General features: G+C 38.3%; 1 protein-coding gene across 1 annotated transcript in view; it reads left to right on the forward strand.

Annotated features, from left to right (window-relative positions):
• Positions 1–12,080, forward strand: part of POMP (proteasome maturation protein) — a 12,720-nt gene extending 640 nt beyond the window's left edge. Inside the window, exons 2-6 of the mRNA XM_082365142.1 lie at positions 2,104–2,201; positions 3,928–3,988; positions 5,808–5,909; positions 7,614–7,707; positions 11,911–12,080. Of these exons, the coding sequence (XP_082221268.1) occupies positions 2,104–2,201; positions 3,928–3,988; positions 5,808–5,909; positions 7,614–7,707; positions 11,911–11,978 (423 nt within the window). The 3' untranslated portion in view covers positions 11,979–12,080. The remainder of the gene's footprint in view (positions 1–2,103; positions 2,202–3,927; positions 3,989–5,807; positions 5,910–7,613; positions 7,708–11,910) is intronic.
• Positions 12,081–22,868: the final 10,788 nt, after the last annotated feature.

The following is a 22,868-nucleotide window of genomic DNA, read 5'->3' on the forward strand; positions in this document are numbered from 1 at the left end:
GAGCTCGTAGTATGGCACGTGTTGGAGGGGGGAAAATTGGATAGTTGCTACTCCCCGTTTGTCAGTATTGTTAGTGAATCTCCTCCTGCCCCGCCCCTTCTCTCTTTTTAACTTAGAAGTTTGATATTTGGGAGAGATTTTTGAACCGTCATTGCTCGCGACTCTGATACCACCAGTACTGCTGCTGGGCCATCCAAATCTAGAAAGTTTCTGTTGGTAAACACTGCTGAGCATAGTAAAGAGGTTTTAGAAACACCCTCAAGTAACTTTTAACTCAGTTAACTCAAGTGTTAACTCAGGTGTTAACACTTTTAACTCAATTAACTCAAGTGTTAACCTCAATTAACTCAAGTGTTAATTAACTTCATAGATTTGTTTTCCTCTGCTACTTTATTAGAAATATCATGTACTGATTCTGATGTTTTACAGGAGGGAATTGGGAAAGTGATAACAGTAGATCCCAGAGATCAGAATCACCCTTTTCTTTGTGTGTAGAAGAAACTTTTCTTCCTTTCCTCTACAGTAAAGCAGTCTGGGAGGAGGAGAACCTTTATGTAGGAAAGTAACAGAAGGTAGTTTTGGAAAGGTACAATCATACAACGCTGGTCCTGGAAGGAGTTCAGGCAGCTGGAAGGATGAGTAAACAGGGCCAGGGAGGTTCTGTGCTTTCATCAGGTTAGCGGCATGCACACTAGATTTCAGCTTCTTTTCCTAATTAACCATGACTTCTACGTGGGAGAGTTGAAACCTGTTGTACAGCTTCTTGAGTTCCAGGCTTCGGAGGCAAGACATTGACAGACCAGTGAGAGAGGTTTTTGTTTTTCGTTTTGTTTTGTTTTTTTAACAGCTTTGGTGAGGAAAATTGCTTATCAGGCAAATCTTGCTGTGCAGAATTGGAAAATAGAACAGGCTAGAGGCAGCGCTGTTAACATTATCCAGGTGTGAGAGCCTGGACTGGGGTGGTAGATTGAAGGAACCTGGGACAGGGTGCGGTACCTGACCTAGTGAAATATACAGATAAAGTAAAACATCAATTTAAAAAGCTGGCTTCTCAGAATAGTTTCTCCTAGAAGAGTATAACACTCCAAACTACCTGCAGCTGTTTTACATTTTCCTGCAGAATAGCAGGGATGATGTATTTCAGCAACTAGTAACTTAAACTCAGCATCTTGTGTTTTATCTATGGTAACATGTATTACATTTTAATTGCATGTTTACTGTATCTTCATTAGATTAAGCCCTGGAAGACAGATATGTATCTTCAGTATCTAGTAGAGAACCTGCCACATAGTAGATATTTAATAAATATTTGGTGATTAAATTATAGCATAAATGAGTAGGGTGACAATGCAGCGGTACCAAATATACCGTGAGTCTTTGTTTTTATTTCTTTTTATTTATACCATCCTGATTAGATACATTCGTTTTTCATAGGTAGTACCCTCTTATGGGAACCAAATACTTTCGAAATTCCCTTTTTTTCTTAGCTTCTGTGACTACTCTCTTCTAGTTGTTCTCTCTGTTCTTAATCCCATTTTCCTTGTTCTTCCTTGTCCATAAGGAATGGTATTCCCCAAGATTCTGCCCGCAACATTTTTCATTCTGTGCCAATCATTCTAACCTAAGGGAGGGATCTTTCCAATGAAAGTAAATCTGATCATGCCATAACCCTTCAGAGGCTCTCTATTTCAGAATAAAACAGAAGTTTCTTTGCATATTTAAGCCTTTTCATTTTTTCTTTTTGCCAGCCTTTACTGCTCTACTCAGACATGTAGTTAGCTGGTCATCTCAAACTACTTGTAGCTTGTTCATTTATATTTTTATACTTTTACCCATGTTCTTTTTTTACTTGAATGCCTTTCAGTCTGACAACACTCAGAGATCAACTCAGGAATCCTTCCTACCCCAAATTCGATTTTATTCACTGAACCATGTATATTCCTCTACTATAATGCTAAGGTTCATGGTACTTGTCTAGACTGGGCCCTTTGAGGGCAAAGACCTTATCTTTTCTTTCCAGTGCTTAAACAGTGTTTTTTACATAGATGTTCAGTGTTTTTTTGAACTGTTTATATTTAATAGTGTTTTCCCTTTGTGTTGTAGAATGCCAGAGGACTTGGATCTCAGCTAAAGGACAGTATTCCAGTTACTGAACTTTCAGCAAGTGCACCTTTTGAAAGTCATGATCTTCTTCGAAAAGGGTATATGGGGGAATTGTGACTTTGACTTTGTTATGATAAAATGTGAATTATTTCTCACAGTATTCTTTAAATATTTTGATAGGCCATAAATGTATATTTAATTTAGGAGGTAGCAAGTAATACACTTTAGACTAGGGGAGGAGGGGGAGGGTAGGATTGGGTGTGTTCTATAGTGGAAGAAGCATCTTATCAGAGTAGTAGGTTCCCAGGAGAGGGCGTCTTCCTAGGAGATGTTACCCAGTAGCATGATTTGGTAGGATTCTTCTTTGTGCTGCTGATAACTTGGAGAGCCATTTGTCTCTTTATCTTATTAACTACTGGAGTAATTGACTTTTCTTTGGGAGACACTAGAACATAGCAGTAAAGAGCGTGGACTCTGGGTTTTGGTCCTGGCTCCGCCATTTACTAGATGTGTGCCTGTGGGCAGGTTAGTTAATTGTTCTACGTCTCAGTGTCCACACCTGTGAAATAAGGCTAGTAATAGCATATATGTTATTTTGAATGAGCTAGCACATGGAAAATACTTAGACCAGTACATGGCATTAGTAAGCACTGGGTAAGTCTTAGCTGCTCTTATTTTTCTTTTCTAGCTTCAGTACAGTTATACCCCTTCCCTCGATTTTCTTTATTTTTCTATATGTTTGGGTCTGAATTTCTAGTACTGGTCCTTTTCCTTGGCAGATTGTTTTTCTGCTTAATCAAATAAGGATAATGCTTTCCTCCCCCCTGTGTATGTACTGTGTTTTGAATTTTTGAATTTTATATCTAATTTTAAGGTGTTTAGTCTTACTGTCTTAGACTATCATTTTAATATTGGTCTCTGGGAGCAGACATAATACCTTATTATTGTCTTTTCATTCTGTAGTAAAAGATGCACTATATTGCCTTTGGAATTGGCAATAGTATAGTATAATCAGATTTATAAGCTAGCCAGTAACCAATGCGGGTGATTTGTTTTTTTTTGTTGTTGTTTTCACATGAAATGCTTCTTTTTCTTCCCAGTTAGACTGTAAGATTGCCATGAGCAGAGCCATTATCAAATTCCACTTTGCGGATAATGTTCTGTACAAAGATAGTATTCAGTAAACGATTGTTGCAGGATTTCTAAGGTTTCCTTCAGCTCTCAGATCCTGGTTTGGACAATGAGATAGTCATCTTTATATATCTAGGGTGATAAAGACCAGCGGCCTGGTTTTAGCTGTATATCACCTAATATGGTACTTTATACATAGTAGGTGTTTGGTAAATGTCAAACAGATTGTTCAACATGTGTTTACCAAAAATATATTAACTATTGAATATGCATTAGATCTGAACAAAAGAGGCTTAGATATTTTATATAATACAAGAATCATGTCATCAGAGTAATAGTATTAAACATACTTTATTAAATTTCTTCTAGATACAGGGCATCATTTAGCACCATTTTTGGGGGAGTTCTCCCCAGTGAGTTGAAGTCTTGACCACCAGTGTCTATAATAGATGCATTTAAAACAATATTCAGTAAATTTGACTTCTTGTCTTCCTTTTGGTGTATAGTTCTATGAATTTTAAAACATGTGTTAATTCCCAGAACCACCACCACCACACTCAGGGTACAGAACAGGTTACTCATTCCCCCAAAACTCCCTTGTGCCATTTATTTATACTACAACAGTGATAGATGTGATTTTGAGCTCTAGGTATTCAGTAATATATAATCTCCATCTTAAATGTTTATTTTCAGTTTTTCTTATGTGAAAAATGAACTTCTGCCCAGTCATCCTCTTGAATTATCAGAAAAAAATGTAAGTATGTTACCTGTGTTTTTATTTTTATCGTCTAGCAGAAAAATATTTTTAATAATACCTGATTAAGACACTTCTGGTGTTGAGCATTTAACCATGAAGAACTTGAGGCCTTGTTTTCAATATCCTAATCTTTGAGTTATCATTGTATTGCTTCACTAAAGCTCCCTTTCTACACATTCTTCTTTGTCTTTTTTATAGACATTTCTAGAGGTTAGTCCACCTTTCCATTCCTTTCATATGTTCTCCTTTGATGATCCCATTTTCTTTTATATTTTTCCCCTGCCATTTTTGCTGTTGATCTTCCCAAGCCCGTATCTCTAGCCTTGATCTCTTTTTCAGACCCTGCATCTCCAGGTTACTGCTGGGCACAGTAGGTGCACAGGTGAATATGACGTAGTCCCCATCCTTAAGGGGCTGCAAATTTCATGGGAGGATAAGCAGTGGATAGGGGCTTCATAAAGTGTTGTAGAGGACCAGGGATGGAGCAACCACCTGTGGAAAGCTGTCTAGAAGAGGGCATTTGAACAGTTTTAGAACAGTATTAACCAGATAAATAGGTGGGGAAAGGTTATTCCCCAGAGGGTATAGCTTGTACAGATGTCCTAAAGACCACCTAAAGGGTTTCTAAATAACGCATTCAGAGCAAGGAGCAGGAGGTGTCTTACTACTTGGGGATGATGGTGCAGTGTTACCCAGTTAACAGGAAGCCGACCTATTCCGTTTTTCTTGTTTTGTTTTGTTTCCCCCCTCTTCAGCAAGGGGAAAGATTTTTCGTTAAGAAAGAGTAGAACAAATAATTTGATGATGAAATTGAAGTTCAAATTAGACGAGAAAATAAAGGGGCCCCTGGCTGCTTTTGCTGCATTCTGGTTTCATGCTCAGAAGATGACTTGAGAAGGTTGTTTTTCAGAGACTTCAGATTAGCCATAGGAAACATATAAATCAGGTTTATGGGAGAAAAAGCTGATAAGGATAGCTCGTTTTGATGAATAAGTGAACTACATCATAGATGACCCAATAGACCAAAAGACTAGGCCAGAACTTCAAGAAAAACAAAGAGGTGAATGTGAAGTTCTGCATTTGGGTTCAAAAGATAAATTATACATATTTAGATGGGGTAAACCTAACTTGTTTTTTAGAAGTAGTATCAGTGCTTAGTAAAAGTATGATTCCAGAATAAAATTGCTTATTAGTACCCAAGACAAATTGGACAGACTTCAGAGTTTGGGTTTCTTTTTTCCCCCCAGACCCAATTACTCAAAAAGGTGGAGTTTAAGCATTGTAGTTTAATTAACAGGACCATATAATGGGTCTGATTATTTCTTTGATGAAATCCTTTGAAGTAGATACTTTCATACTTAGAAATTTCTTATTAATTATTGTCCTGTATCAAACTGTTTCTGGATCTGAGGTTATTTATACGTTTTCTTTGCTCTACCAGTTTTGCAGTAATTCTAATCAAAAGCTAGAGGTGATCAGGGTTTTGTTTGCTTGCATAATCATAATCAAAATATGATTATGCTTTGTAAATACACTTTTGAAATATGAAAAACATTCCCTTAATGTATTAGTTCTGTAAATCTAAATTTTAGGTGGTAATTTTACACCAGTGAAGGGCACCTGCATGCCAGGTAAAATATAGACATACATATTCTAAAATTTGTCAAAGAAATCAGTAAAAATACTTCGTTTTTATTTCAGTTAATGGATATTGAAATCCTTCCTCTGAGTATTGTGTCACATGCGTATCAGTGCTAACTGTTTTGAAAGCAGAATGTTGAGTGTAACATTTAAAATTACATTGTTGTCTTTGTAGTTCCAGCTCAACCAAGATAAAATGAACTTTTCCACACTGAGAAACATCCAGGGTCTATTTGCTCCATTAAAACTACAAATGGAATTCAAGGCAGTGCAGCAGGTGGGTTTATGAATGTCAGTTTGTATGCATCCCACCTGTGTGTTGATATCAGCTGTACAAACAGCTGTACAAACCTTACCTTCTCTTCTCCCCTACAACCTATCCTACTTTCCCCCTTTTAGGATATGACCTTGATTTCTGCTTCATAGAGAAAAGAAGCTCTGAAATGGAAAACTCCTTTAAATTATAGGCTCAGTGTCTGACAACTTACCTGTGTTCACTTTCATGTTTTTCTGCTTTGGGAGGTTACATTGAATCTGAGATGCCTCTAGGAATATCCAGGTGGAGGTATCTAGTAGGCAGGTTGTATATTGCTGAATATACCTGTTGCTTAGGAAGAAGATCTTCAGAAATGTCCTTCCAGGTGTGTAAGAACTGTCCCCCCATCTGTGCTCTGGATTCTGTCACATCACACTACATTGATTCCAATGATTGCTGTACAACTAACAAAGAACAGAAAAACTGAAAATTTGGTTTGGCTACATTAAAGTTTGTTGGGTACAAGCTATGTGCCAGTGACTATATATGTATACTTTACACTGCATCATGCTACAGGTTTGAGAGGAAGGTGCTACTATCCTAGTTCACAGATACGGAAACAGGGTGAGACAAGTCAGGTAACTTAGGCAAAGCCTAAGTAAGTAATAAAAGCAGAATTTGAATCCAGATCTCTCTGACTCTACAGCCCATGCATTCTCCACTGTACTTAGATACTAGTCTGCAGTATATGTATTTAATAATTGAAAAAAGTACATAACATTAGTTCACAATGGCATTGTGGTTTTTAAAGTCCCACAGGTGACTTTGATCTTCATTTTTCGTTACCACTACTGTTTTTTGGTTTTTTTAAATTAATTAATTAGTTTATTTTTGGCTGCGTTAGGTCTTCGTTGCTGCATGGGCTTTCTCTAGTTGTGGCAAGTGGGGGCTACTCTTCGTTGCGGTGCGTGGGCTTCTCATTGCGGTGGCTTCTCTTGTTGCAGAGCACGGGCTCTAGGCATGCTGGCTTCAGCAGTTATGGCACGCAGGCTCAGTAGTTGTGGCTTGTGGGCTCTAGAGCGCGGGCTCAGTAGTTGTGGCACACGGGCTTAGTTGCTCCGCGGCATGTGGGATCTTCCCAGACCAGGGATCAAACCCGTGCCCCTTGCATTGGCAGGCGGATTCTTAACCACTGTGCCACCAGGGAAGTCTCTATCAGTACTGTTTTAAAGGGTCATAACTTAAACGTTTGTGTGAGCAATACAGAACAACATAAAAAATGAATAATTGGTTTACTAAATAGAATAATGCTCTCACTGAGTTGGAATTTCTTCAGGAATTTGATCATCCCACGTTTATTAGGAACAAAGAATGGTGTTAGGCTCTAGGATTTTGCATTTCATCACATGGTATGTGCTTTGGTTTTCCTGGACAGAAGCAAAGCCCTCAAATATGAGCAAACCTGATGGGATTATTAAGTGTTAGTAAAATGCATTCAGTTTCAGTGTATATATTTTGCGTAAAGTGTTGAGGAATTTTTAAAATTTTGGTTTGGGTCTTAAATGTGAACTTGCGTGTTAAATTGATTAACCCACATTGGTTAAATTGATATGTTACTTAGTTTTGTGAATTTTACAAATAAAGAATGAAGAATGTGAAATTTGGTCATGTATATTTTTTCCCCTTGGTTTTTTCTAATTTTGCCTTTTTATACTTTTCCTGAAGGTTCAGCGTCTTCCATTTCTTCCAAGCTCAAACCTTGCATTGGATATTTTGAGGGGTAATGATGAGACTATTGGATTTGAAGATATTCTTAATGGTAAGTGTCATTCCATACCTTTTTATAGAGCCCCAGTAATGTACAAGACAACAGCAGCAGATGAAACATACAGCGTCTTTTTCCTCCTGGAGTTTATAGCTGATTGAATTCATTTGTGTTTATTCAATGAAATAAGATAAAATTTAATGGTAATAACTGTTCTTTAACTGGTTTTAAAAGTGAAAATTATTTATGGAGTTCTGAGATTATAGTCATTTCGGTCAACTAATGACAGTCATTCCTTTCATATCCTGAGGATAAAGTCTGATGTGTGAGTCCAATACAATATTCATAGGGTAGCTTAACCAAGGATTGTTGTTGCACTCTTCAGAACGTTTGTGGGATGTGGCTAGTTTTAAAAACAACTAGAAAAAATAAGATCAGAGTTTTCTTTAAAAAATACCCACCCTGTCCTGCTAAGTAATTGTTGTGTTTCTATAGATGGTGAATAGTAAAGACGAGTCTGTCATTTTTAACAGAATTATCTGGATGATTATATTATGTATGACATAAATGACTTTTAAGTAAGAGCAATACATGGAGCATCCGTTATTTTTTTCTGGTTCTGAGGAAGGCAAACAAATACAATTCTGTCCAGTATTACCTCTGTTCATTATGCCTCAGCAGTTTAGGAGAAATGGAAAAACCCAACAGGATTAAATTGTATTACTTATGCTTGGCTGCTAATGTCCAGTAACGAGATGCTGTGGACGCAGCGGAAGTCTCATGAGCCTCCTCTTTGAGAATCTTCCTCAAGGGGACTTTCTGAATGCAGGAAAACCTGGAGTTCCTAAGCGTTTACATTGAATTTAGACCTCATTTAAAATTAGTAAGGTGATAGCCCGGGTTTATAATTATCTTTTAGTTATAAAAATGCACTCATTTAAAAATCAGCCTCTGTAAAGTCATGTGATAAAAAAGGGAGAGGGACTTACTGAGCATTTATTCAGTCAGTAAAATAATTGTTATATGTCAGGCACTGGGCTAGGCTTTGAATATATGATGGTGAAAAAAACAAAACATCTGTGCTTTCTAATGGGGGAGGTAAACATTAACAGATAAAACACAAACATGTAGTTACAAACAGTGATTAAATTCTAGGAATAAAAAGGGTAGGTGTATAGTTTGTTGTTGGGTAGGAGGGTCAGGCACCTCTGGGAATATGACATATAAATTGATTCCTGAAAGATACATGAATTAGTTGAGCTAAAAGTAGAGGGAAGAGTATTTCAGACAGAAGAAGCTGTATGTCCAGGGTCTCTTACCTGAGAACAGCCGAAGCGCTCTGAAGGGTTTATTTCACTTAAAAGCTCACAAGTTAGCCCTCTGTGGTTTCATGGATGCTGGCAGAGACCGACTCCTCGAGACAAAGAGCAGTTTGTTATTCACAGCAGTGGCAGAAGCCAGAGCAGCAGCTTTTCTCTTGGGTCCCTGAGCCCCAGTTCCCACAGGGCAGCAAGAAGAGGGTTAGATGAAACCTGCATATAGAGTGTATTTTGTTACAGTAAGGGGAACCCCCTGTTCAGGGCACCTGAATCTTATAATGGGCAGTCAGCCTGCCTGTTCTGTGCCCCAAGGGCAACACGATCTCTTTAGAAACAGCCTTGGAAAGAGAGTCCAGAACAAAGGCAGACAGTGCCTCTGCTTCCAAGACTTGCGGAATCAAGAAAGGCTTCTAGAGAACTGTCTCTCAACACACATAAGAACATGTTAAGAAGGCCTATGCAGCTGGAGTGTTTTGAGGGAAGTGGAAAGTAGAATAAGGTGAGGTTGAAAAGTCAGGCAGGTACAGAGGAGCCGGAGCCTTGCAGACCATAAAAAGTTTATTCAGAATGCAACAGAAAGCCATTGAGTGATTTTTTTTTTCTTTTGACATCTGAAGACTGTAACTTTATTTTATTTTTTTCTTCAGCTCTTTTTTTTTTTTCAGTTTATAATCTTTATTTTTGAATTTTATTTTTTTAAACAGCAGGTTCTTATTCGTTATCTATTTTATGCATATTAGTGTATATGTGTCAATCCCAGTCTCCCAGTTCATCCCACCACCACCACCCCCCGCCCCCGTTCCGACATTCCCCCCTTGGTGTCCATACCCATTGAGTGATTTTAAGCTGTGACGTGTGATAGAATTTCAGATTTAGAAAGCTGACTAGCTGTCTTGTGGACATCTTTATATATTCATTCCTTGCATCTCTAAGGCAGCTAAGAACTGGAACGATCCTCTGTTTAGGCGGGTGGTTTTTGTCAGGATGAGGTCACTGTGCTGCACTTCGGGTAGCGTCCCCTTGTGGGGACTGTGACTGTGTGATTCGTGGACAGTTTATGGCTTCACCTTCGGGCCTTGCCGTAGCTGTTCCTTCTGCTTAGAACACTTCTGCCCTCGCTCTTCAGATCCCAGTTGAAATGTCACTCCTTCAGAGACTGCCCAGTCTAGAGCAGTCCCCGCCACCCTGCCACCTCATTTGCATTCTTCGCTTCTCACTGTTTCAGTATCTTTCTTGTTTCTTATTTGTTTTCCTCAACATAAATACAGGCCTCATGAGAGCTGGGGACTTTGTCTTGTTAACTCTTGTGTCTCCAGTGCCTCATAAGGTGCTTAATCCATGGTGAGTGTTGAAAGCTGTTGCTCACCACACTCTCCTCATCACATTTGACCCAGAAGGAATTTTAAAGTCTGTAATGAGGGAGTAGTGTGTTAATCTAAGCGTGATATGAAGACTAGTCAACTGTGATGAAAATCTGCATAATTCTCCAATTTACATTTTTTAAAGTGTTGGAGGTGATCAGGGTTTTGTTTGCTTGCTCATCAGAGAAGTGCTTGGCCAAGAAAAATCTGCACATTATATTTTAAGGAAGGGAAGAGAATGTGAGGAAGGCAGTAAGAAAGTCACAACTGGACTATTTCTTAATGCTGAAAGCGGCCTTCCGTTTTCTCTAGTTCTGTCACTTTAAGATGAGGGAACTGAGACTGACCAAGAGGCCCGGTCCTCCCTGGGAGTCTCACGGGCCAGGGCCTTGCTTACATGGTGTGCTGTCTTCTGGTGCAAGTGATTTATTTAATAAGCACGTATTTTACTGAAGTCAAAAGCTTTAAAAAGGAGAGTTTAAAAGGAAAGTTGTTATTATATAAATAAGGATATTCTTTGTTTTAAAATGGAAAACATTACAGCTGAGACTCAAGTCCTCCATGTTTACCCCAAACCCATTTCTCTCCCTCCTTCCCTATTTGCCTGCTGCTTGCTGCTTTTAGTTAGTGTATGTCCTTCCAGACTTTTTTCTGTGTGTCTTCGTACAAATATATATAATCAGAAAATATCTGGCGTTGCTTTGTGTATATTTTTTTATCACAATTGGTATCATACTATGTCTGTCTTACGGTAGTAGGTGTGCTGCATCAATACATGTATTGAGTCTTCTCTCTTATTAACACAAAACAGTGCTGCAGCAAACATCTTTGTTCTTTGTACTCATGTGCGGACATACTTTTTCTTAATTTGGGTTTTGGATGCCTGTTGTATACATAGCCATTTACTCTATTAATAATTGTAACAGTATCAGTTGTTGCTAAGGTTACTTTGTTGTGTGACAAATGTCAAGAGTAGAGATTGCTGAACTAATGTGACGCAGTAATCTCCAGTCTCTTAGGAGATCCAATGAGGAAACATCCAAATTGATCTGTTACTCTTGGTAATCATTATTTTAATGATTATTTATTTTTACAAACTGATTTTACAGTTTATTTCGTTGGGTATTTATTCTGTTTCTTGTCCTGTGTGGAGGAGAAGAGGCTTTGTTTGTTTGTAGGAAGCTTAATGTTGTTATTCATTTTAAAAACTCTTAGGTGCATTATTGCAGTTAAAGTAAGACTTTTGTCTGACTCATCAATACAGACAAGAGAGTGAAGATTTTTAAGGTTTTCTTGCTCTAGAATTCTGGTTTGTGTATATATGTATTTGCAACAGAGCACAGTGTGATAGAAATAAAATGGGTTTTGCAAATTAGATTACGGATTGTTTAATCTCTTAGAGATCGTTCCTAGAGTCAACTGGAAAGCACTGGAAAACTTAAGAACTTTGAAAAAGAATTTATTCAATCTATATTTTCTTTTACAATCACCTGAATTGAGGTATACTTGACATACAGTAGAATGCACCCATTTTAAGTGTCCAGTTCTTTAATATGTTTGTTTTTGTTTGTTTTCAGACCCGTCACAAAGTGAACTAATGGGAGAACCACATTTGATGGTTGAATATAAGCTCGGTTTACTGTAATGCACTGTGCTGTTCATGGAAATAGAGGGGCTGCATCTTGTTTATAGTTGTTTTTTACTATAATTTGACGTGCACAACATTAAAAGTACTGACACATGAGAATTTTTGCCTAAGTGGTATCTGTGATCATTTGAAATTATTTGGGTCTTTGGTTTATGTGATAATTGAAGGCACTAAAGGGAGATGGTTTTAAAACTTCTAATTTATATTAAAACAATAGCCTTCTATGTCTTTAAAAAAATGTTGCTAATTAATGTCATGAAACTATGCACAGGTTCCAATTCAGCCTATTTTCTAGTTATTTCATAAATTTAATTTTGAATAACCATTATTGGTATTTGAGTGTGCAAACTTCATAGCATCTTTCAGAATAAACATCTGTTCAGTGGCAGCATTTCAAAGTAAGTACAAAATAAGAGTATTATATTTTACCTTGTTTCAGTATAGTCCATTAATACCCATAAGAATAACACTTGCTTCATTGTTGCTACTTTAGAATTATAACTACATTCTTTGATTCTTTCAGGTTGAAAAGTGTAAGTTCAGAGGTTTTGATTTTGGTCTTGTCTTTAAAGTGAAAAGTTAAATAAAACAATCAGCAGATGTCAATTAAACTGTAGTACTGCATAGATTAATATATCATAAGATGCTTAAATTAAAAAAAAAAAGAACATTCATGTACACACACAACTATTCATGAACAAATTCCATAATAGTTTATTTAAAAATAAATCTTCCCTATGGTGGTTCTTTCTTTTCTATTTTTTTATTTTTTGGCTGTGTTGGGTCTTCGTTTCTGTGCAAGGGCTATTTCTCTAGTTGTGGCAAGCGGGGGCCACTCTTCATCGTGGTGCGTGGTCCTCTCATTATGGCGGCCTCTCTTGTTGCGGAGCACAGGCTCCAGACACGCAGGCTCAGTAGTTGTGGCTCACGGGCCTAGTTGCTCCGCGGCATGTGGGATCTTCCCAGACAAGGGCTCGAACCCGTGTCCCCTGCATTGGCAGGCAGATTCTCAACCACTGCGCCACCAGGGAAGCCCCAGTGGTTCTTTCTTAATAAGGTATTTTTTTATGGACCTAGTATACAAAAATTAAAGATTATCAATTTCTCAGGAGTATTTTTATTGTCTAAGTCACTGATTTATGACTGAAGGCAATGTTTCATTTAACAATGTCTAGAGAAATTTCTGGTTGTCACAACTTTGGGGAGGGTTTCCAGCTGGCATCTAGTGCAAGGACTCCAGGGATGCTGCTAAACATCCTACGGTAAAAAGTGCTCCTGACCGTTGAGGTTGAGTTTAAAACTGTCTTTGCCAACACAGTATTTGCCAACCCACTTTACACTTAAATTATGAGAAAATATAGAAATAACGAAGGTTCACTAATTGATTGTTTCTAAATGTGTTCTCTTTCAACTAATTAACAAAGTTGGAGATTTCTGTACCTTAGTTTTAGGAATAGTAGATACTCTTCCTGACCAGTAGAAGGTACTATGAAATTAATGAACATAGTTTAAGTGGAAAAGCTGATACTTTAAACACAGAAATTGGTAATCATGATTAGTGCTTATTCTCTGAAGGTCTTCATGTTTCCCCCCTCTCCTTCTCTTCTTTTACCTTCTTTGTGTTTACACCCATGATCCTTATCCCTGGGTGCGTGTAAAATCACCTGGAAATCTTGTGAAAAGATTTTGGTGTCAGGGTCTGAATCTTAGAAATTCCAGAATGACGAGTCAGGAAGTCTACTTTTGAAAAGCTCTCCAGGGATGAGAACCTTTGATTCATATGCTTGCTTTCACCTTTATAGTAATAACATTCATTAGCATCAGTTAATTCTTCCCGTGTACCTCAGTGCTGGAAACTTTGCTAGTAGTCTCTGCAAACTACAGTGTGTGCCTGGAGTTGGGATGATTTGGGTTCCTTCATAAGAGTAAATTGCAGGTTCCTCTGAGATACTTTGCCTAGGTGCCAGACTCTTCAGTTAGGCATTTTTTCTTTCAGATGCTGTGGGGTTTTTTTTTAAGGAATTAGTTTAGTATTTTGGGGGTTTAAGAGATACTTCACAGGTTGGTGCCTGATTAAAATTAATTTTATTAGCACTAAAATGATAAAATTCACAATAAAAGATATAAACATACTTAATGGACTATAATGTAGTTTTGTGTTACTTTTTAAAATAATATATGTGAATAAAGGAATTTGTGGGTTTTATTGTCTCAAAGTGTTGGGTGGGTTGGCAAATAACTGAGCACTGTTTGGCACATCATGGGATGGCTCTTTCACTAGACACGTCTCTTCAGTCCTACCCTCTGTACAAAATATAAATGATAGGCTTATCCTTTTTTATTAATTTTTCTTTTTGCAGTGGGTTTTATCCCTCTTTCAGGAGTACACATAAATATAACCCAGTGCTTTCCTGCATTTTGTTACTCCTTTGAATGCAGACATTTCAAGAATGTAGAAAATTGTCTGAACAAGTAGATTACTTTTGAAAAGCTGAAAGACTGTATAGTGTATAATCTTCCACTGGAGTCTACAATTGCTGAATCTAAGTTTAACCAAATTTTGACTTGATATTTCAATAAAGCTAAACCAAAAATGTGATACTTCATTGAACTTATTTAGCTCATGATTTCAAAGTTGAAATTCAGGTTCCTTCAAGTACAGCAAATCCTTAATTAAGAACCCATACCTTGGTGGGGGCAGTGGCCAAGATGGCAGAGGAGAAAGTCCCTGAACTCACCTCCTCCCATGGGCATGCCCAAATGACAACTGTTTACAGAGCAGCTGTCTATGGAAACAACCTGAAGACTAACAGAAAAGATTTTCCACAATTAAAAACATAAAGAAGGAAGCACGAGTCGGGTAGGAAGGACAGAGATACAGTATATCAGGACCTACACCCCCAGGTTGGTGAGAAAGTGGGAGGAATATCACAATTATAGAGATCCTCCCCAAGGAGCAAGGGGTTTGAGCCCATTGGACTCCCCAGCCTGGGGGTCCTCCACCAGGAAAATGAGCCCCTGGAACATCTGGCTTCGAAAACCGATGGGGCTTATGTTCAGAAGAGCCAGAGGGCTACAGGAGACAGACTTCACTCTGAAAGGGTAAATGCAATCTGACTCCCAGTGCAGACGTTAATTTGAAAGGACAAAGGGTCAGACCTGCTTGCTGATCTTGGATCCAAGGAGGCAGGAGGCAGCTGGGACTCCCCCTGCGGAGAGATGCTGGCAGCATCCATTTTGGGGCACTTGTTTTACCACAATAACACCAGCATCGTGAAGCTCCATTTTGGAATTCTCACGTCCTGTTAGTGCCAGGGACCTGGTCCCACCTATCAGTGGGCCAGCAGCAACCGTGTGCCCCCCTGGGTCAAATACCCAACCACATGGGAAGCCTACCCTGCCCTCTGGCAGGTAGAAGCCACTGCATAAGGCACAACCTCGCAACCACATGGGTCAGGGTCCAGCCCCACTGCCAGTGCACCCACGGTAGTCAGTCTTGCCACAAGAGAGGGGCACACACAGCCTCCCTAGAGCATAAAGCTCTGGTGACCAGAGGGGAGCATGCTGCTGAACCCCATAGAACATCTCCAACATAGGAACACTTCTCCAAGATTAGGAAAGTGGCTGACCTATGTAACATAGAAATAAACACCGAGAATTGGGCAAAATGAGGAGACAGAGGAATATGTTCCAGGAGAAGGAATGAGAACCTCAGAAAAAACTAAATGAAGTGGAGATAAACAACCTTCCTGATACAGAGTTCAAGGTAATGATCTTAAAGATACTCAACAAACTGGAGAGAAGAATTATTAACATAGATTTTCAACAAAGAGTTAGAAAATGTAAAAAAGAACCAAACAGAGCTGAAGAATACAATAACAAAAAATACACTAGGAGGAATCAATAGTAACTTAGATGATACAGAGGAATGGACCAGTGATCTGGAAGGCAGAGTAGTGGAAGTCACCTAAGTTGAACAGAAAAAAGTTTTAAAAAATGATGACAGTTTTAAAGAGACCTCTGAGACAATATCAAGCATACTAACATTTGCATTACAAGGGTACCAGAAGGAGAAGAGAGAGAAACAGGCAGAGAACTTATTTGAAGAAATAATAGATGAAAACCTTCCTAATCTGGGGAAGGAAACAGACATCCAGGTCCAGGAAGCACAGAGTCCTAAACAAGATGAACCCATAGAGGTTCACACCAAGACACATTATAATTAAAGTGGCAAAAAAATATAGAGAATCTTAAAAGCAGCAAGAGAAAAGCAACTAGTTACGTGCAAGGAAACTCCCATAAGACTGTCAGCTGACTCTGTAACAGAAACTGTGCAGGCCAGAAGGGAGTGACACAATATATTCAAAGTGATGAAAAGAAAAAACTTAACAACCAAGAATATTCCACCTGGCAAGGTTATCATTCAGAATTGAAAGAGAGATAAAAGAGTTTTACAGACAAGCAAAAGCTAAAGAGTTTGGTGTCACTAAACTGGCTTTACAAGAAAATGTTAAAGGGACTTCTCTAAGCAGAAAAGAAAAATCCACAACTAGAAAATGAAAATTATGAAAGGAAAATCTCACTGGTAAATGCAAACATACAGTAAAGGTAGTAGACCAGCCACTTATATAGCTAATAGGAAGGTTAAAAGACAAAGGTAGTAAAATCACCTATATCCACAATAAGTGAAGGATACAGAAAAAGATGTAAAATATGACACCAAAAACATTAAACATGGGGTGGGGAGTAAAAATGTAGGGTAGTAATGCATTTGAACTTAAGAGAAAAAATAATCATATACATGTTATTGTATATAAGTCTCATGGTAACCAAAACCCCAAAATCTATAATACACACACACACCCACACACACCAAAAAAAAAAAAAAAAAAAAAGTAACACTAAAGATAGTCATCAAATTACAAGGGAAGAAAGCAAAAGAAGAAGAACAAAAAGAACTATGAAAACGACCAGAAAACAATTAAAATGGCAATAGGTACATATCTATCAATAATTACTTTAAATGTAAACATAGGAAATTCTCCAATCAGAAGACAGAGTGGCCAAATAAAAAAAACAAGACCCATATATATGCTGCCTACAAGAGATACACGCAGACTAAAAGTGGGGGATGGGAAAAGGTGCAAATGAAATCTGTGGTGGGATGCTTATATCAGACAAAATAGACTTTCAAACAGACTGTAACATGAGACAAAGGGCTTTACCTAGTGATAAAGGGACCAATCCAACAAGAAGATATAACAATTGTAAATATATATGCACCCAAAATGGGAGCACCTAAATACATAAATATTAACAAACATAAAGGGAGAAATTGATAGTAACACAATAGTAGGGGACTGCATTTACATCATTGGACAGATCATCCAGAAAATAAGGAAACATTAGCCTTAAACAATACATTAGACCAGATGAACTTAACATGTATACATATATAAAACATCCCATCCAAAAACTATAGAATACAAATTCTTTTGAAGTACACATGGAACATTCTCTAGAATGGGTCATATGCTAGACCACAAAACAATACATTTAAGGAGATTAAAATCATATCAAGCAACTTTTCTAACCACAACAGGATGAGACTAGAAATCAACTACAAGAAAAAAAAAAAAAGAAACAAAAAACACAAACATGTGGAGGCTAAACAGTATGCTACTAAACAACCAGTGGGTCACTAAAGAAGTCAAAGACGGAATAAAAAAAAGATATTTGGAGACAAATGAAAATGGAAACAAGTAGCCAAAATCTATGGGATGCAGCAAAAGCAGTTCTAAGAAGGAAGTTTATAGCAATACAAGTCTACCTCAGCAAAGAAGAAAAAGCTCAAACAATGTAACCAAACCCAGTTAGTGGAAGGAAAGAAATCATAAAGAGCAGAGTGAAATAAATGAAATGGAGACAAAAACAAACAGTAGAAAAGATCAATGAAACTAAGAGTTAGTTCTCTGAAGGGATAAACAAAATTGATAAACTTTTAACCAGGCTTATCAAGGAAAAAGAGAGGGGGCCCAAATAGTCAGAAAAAAAGAAGAAAAAAAATAAAGCTTTTGCACAGCAAACTATCGACAAAATGAAAAGGCCGCCTACTGAATGGGAGAGGATATTTGCAAGTGATATATCCGATAAGGGGTTAACATCCAAAATATACAAAGAACTCATACAACTCAACATCAAACAAACAACCCAATTGAAAATGGGCAGAGGGACTTACCTGGTGGCACAGTGGTTAAGAATCTGCCTGCCAATGCAGGGGACACGGGTTCCATCTCTGGTCCGGGAAGATCCCACATGCTGCGGAGCAACTAAGCCTGTGCGCCACAACTACTGAGCCTGCGCTCTAGGGCCTGCGTGCCGCAACTACTGAGCCCGTGTGCTGCAACTACTGAAGCCCGAGCTCCTACAGCCCATGCTCCGCAACAAGAGAAGCCATTGCATTGAGAAGCCTGAGCACCACAACGAAGAGTAGCCCCTGCTTGCTGCAACTAGAGAAAGCCCGCGCACAGCAGAGACCCAAACGCAGCCAAAAATAAATATATTTAAAAAAGAAAAAAAAGGGCAGAGGATCTGAATAGACATTTTTCTAAGGAAGACATACAGATGGCCAACAGACACAAGAAAAGATGCTTGACATCACGGATTATCAGGGAAATGCCAATCAGAACCACAATGAGATAACACCTCACATCTGTCAGAATGGCTCTTATCAAAAAGACCACAAATGACAAGTGTTGGCAATGATGTGGAGAAAAGGGAACCCTCCTACACTGTTGGTGGGAATGTCAATTGGTGCAGCCACTGTGGAAAAGAGAGTGGTTCCTCAAAAAATTAACAATGGGACTACCATACAATCCAGCAATTTACTTCTGGGTATTTTTCTGAAGAAAACAAAAACACTAATTTGAAAAGATACATGCACTCCTATGTTCATTACAGCATTATTGACAATAGCCAAGATATGGAAGCAGTGTAAGTGCCCATCAACAGATGAATGGATAAAGAGGATGTGGTATATATATACCATGGAATAATACTCAGCCATAAAAAAGAATGAAATCTTGCCATTTGTGACAACATGGATGGACCTAGAGGGTATTATGCTAAGTAAAATAAGTCAGAGAAAGACAAATACCATATGGTTTCACTTACTGTGGAATGTAAGAAACGAACAAACACAACAAAATAGAAACAAACTCACAGATACAGAAAGCAAACTGGTGGTTGCCAAAGGGAGGAGGATTGGGGGTTGGGCAAAATCAGTAAAGGGGATTAAGAGGTAGAAAACTCTAGTTATAAAATAAATAAGCCACAGGGATGTAATATACAGCATAAGGAATATGTCAATAAAATTGTAATAACTTTGTATGGGGTCAGATGGTTAGTAGAGTTATCGTGACAGTCATTTCATAACGTATGCAAATGTCAAATCATTATGTAGTACACCTGACACTAAAATAACATTGTAGTCAACTATATTTCAATTTTTAAAAAACCTATACTTTTGTTGTATTATACATCCTTAAATATTTAAGTATGAGAACATACGGTTAGGTTTGTTAATAGAATTTCAGCAGTCTTTTTTTTTTTTTTCAGATTGAAAAAGTATAAGGGACTTTAAAATGTTTTTTCTTTTAAAGATGGAAAATCAAGTTTTGAAAATTGAGAGTTTGCTCCGAGATCTTGAATTTATTTCTAGAGCCAGTAGACATGCTTTGTCAGTTGTACTTTGTCTTCTTGCTTCTTTTCGGTGTCTCAACCTGGTGGAGACAAAAGCTATACTGTTCATCTCTGTGATGAAATAGAGGTCACATAGAGGATACAGCTTTGGATCAGCGAGGGACCAGAAGGAATTCAGCTTTCACTTTGGCTAGGCTTATTTACTTTTGGAGAGATGGATTGATTTTAACTCAAGACTTCAGCCACTCTTTTTATTTGTTTGTTTTCTGTATTGTATAGAAACCTTGCAAAACATAAACCAAATTATTTTTTTCACCAACTCTTATTGATTTGGAAACTTGGAGAAAAATAGAAAGAATAATACATAGAGGGGAATTGCCTGGCGGTCCAGTGATGAGGACTCTGGGCTTTCACTGCCATGGTTCCGGGTTCAGTCCCTGGTCGAAGAAGTAAGATCACGTAAGCCACGTGGTGCGGCCAAAAAGAAAAAAAAAATACATAGAACACCCAGTATAACCTTCCTGAGATTCACCAGTTGTCAGCATACTGCCTTATTTCCTCACGAGTACGTTCAGGATGAACGTTTTTGGCAAGAAGTCTACAAAGGTGATGTATGTACTTACTGTGTCACATCAAGAGCCATATGAGGTCAGGTTGTCCCACTTATTGGTGTTGCTAAGTACGATCACTTGGTGGACAAGTGGTGGCCGTCAGAGCTCTCCATTGTAATAGTACAGTTTTCCTTTTGTAATTAATAATAATCTGTGAAGTAATAACTTGAGACCTTGTATATATCCTGTTCCCGAAGAACCTTTCACCCAGAGGTTTTAGCATCCATGAAAAATCTGTACCTCAGTCATTTACAACATGGTCGTTGGGGACAGGAAAGTGCCAAAAAATTGTGATATTTTATTATTCCTTCTGCATTTATTGGTTGACAGATTTTTGTAAAGCCAGGTTTCCCCCCCATTTCTCTTCCTCTTTAAGGTATCCTTTGGACTCATGGATTCCTATTTAATGTTTTATAATCCATTTCTATCATTACTCTTCTTAATGCCCTAAATCTAATCATTTTAATGAATACATAGACATTCCATTTGAACAGAAAATTACATTGGTGTTAAAGTGCTACATTTAATTTTTAGCATTACTAATTAATGTTTTTCACGGAATATCGAATATATTCGAGATACTTTAGTTATCATAATCGTAGTTATAATGGAAGTTATGACCAAAGAAATCCTATGTTAGCCATAGGGGAACGCTGCTGCCCTTAATACTACTGATGTCTTGCCCGATCACATGAGAAAGTCACAAGACCAGGACAAGCAAGGGCAGCCAGAGCCTTCTCCATCTGGCACTGTGGCTTAAAAGTAGGCACTGTATTATGAACATTTAAGAAAAGACAAAGGGAACTGATAAGGCCCAAGAAGCATTGCATTTTTCTTGTTTTTAAACTTTTTCTCATGGAAAATTTCAAACACCTAAAAGTAGATGGAAAAATACAGTATAAGCTCATGTTTCCATCATCTAACTTCCATAATTTATCCATGGCCAATCTTATTTCATCTATATTTTTTACCCACTTTCCCCCTCAATGTCATTTTGAAAGAAATTCCAGATATTATTTATAGGTGTAAATATTTCAGTTTATAAAGCTAACCTAACCACAATACTGTTATTATCATACCTAAGTTAACAATAATTCCTTATAATTAAATGTCCAGTCAGTATTCAGATTTCTGAAGGTCCAGTAATAGTTTTTAAGCTATTTTGTTTGAATCAGATCCAAGTAATTTACACGCATTGTGATTGGTTTTGTGCCAGCTGTTTCATAATTTATGGCTTCTACCTGCATTTCCTTCTCTTTTTCTTGCTAGTTGTTGAACAAACCAAGTTGTTTGTTCCATAGAGTTTCCCACAGTCTAGTTTTTACTGTTTGCATCTTTGTGATACAATTTAACATGTGCTTCTCACCCCTGGCTTCAGCAGCTCTCTCTTTCCTTAATAAAATGAAAACTGAATACCTCCAGGGTTTGGCTTTGGGTGAAAGATAGGCAAGGTCAGCACCCAGATTCCATTTCTCTTTATTTCACCTTGCACTTTGTAGGACTCATTTGTCTTATTTTGGCTGTCCGGCATCTACTCTGATAGACTCTGAATTCTTTAGGGGAACCACCTTTCCTCTGAGTTGTGTTGTCTTGGGGGAGGTCGTGCTGTTCCCTCTCTAGAATGCTAAGAGGGCCCACCTCTCTGCTCCTAATGCCTCCTGGGGAAGGCATGTGACCCAGGTCAGCTGATCAAACTTCAGTCCTGGACTTGGATTCTAGAGCAAGGACAGGAGGGGAGCAGTGAGGTGACCTATCACTGCCAGAGGCAGTGCCCTTCGCCCTTCGTGCTGCATGATCACTGCTGTGTCGCTGCCGCTTTATGTCTAGAGCTCCCCTGGCTCTTGATTGTTTTCTTAGGCTGTTCCTAAGCTTTTTATTGGAGCTGTGAGCTCCTGCTATTATTCCAGTAAATCCCTGTGGGCTTAAATAAACAGAAATAAACAGTACAAGTTGTTGCCTGCAATCGGGATCTCTGAATGATGCAGTAATTGGCATTAAACAGTTGGTGTTATAGGAAACACGTCCCCAGAGAAATTTGGGAAGTGGGGCTGAGTTATCTCACTGAGTCAGGTTAGGCAGTGAATCCAGGTAGGAAATCTAGCTGTCCCTGGCAGGCACTTGTAAAACAGCTACCCCATCTGGTCACATGAAGTCACACGTGCAATTTACAGCAAGGTTCTGAGCAACCAGAATGGGAAGAAGTCAGGATGGTGGGGTGGCTGCTTCTGACAGCAGTGAAAGTTTAAAGCAAGTAAATAACATATTCAACTCTCCAAACCAACCTACAGAAACCTAAAGAGTGTCATTTCTTACACGTAGAGCACTTGGCAAAAGACAGATGTGAGTCTCCTGACTTAGTACAGCTGGTGCAGTTACTGCCCTACCAGGTTTAAAGTGTGAAAACTGGAGCACTGTGTAGGACCCTGAGAACTAAGGGGGAATATGATTGAGGAAGGAAGCAGATTCTTCACTTAGAAGGAAGAATTCACTTCACTTAGAAGTCATCCTTTTTTTCCTTAAGACTTTCTTCACCTGAGGGGTCAGTGTATCAGGGAAGCCAGTAAGCCTCTTGCCC

Source organism: Balaenoptera borealis, assembly GCF_965194805.1.
Source record: "Balaenoptera borealis genome assembly, chromosome: 18".
NCBI lineage: Eukaryota > Metazoa > Chordata > Mammalia > Artiodactyla > Balaenopteridae > Balaenoptera > Balaenoptera borealis.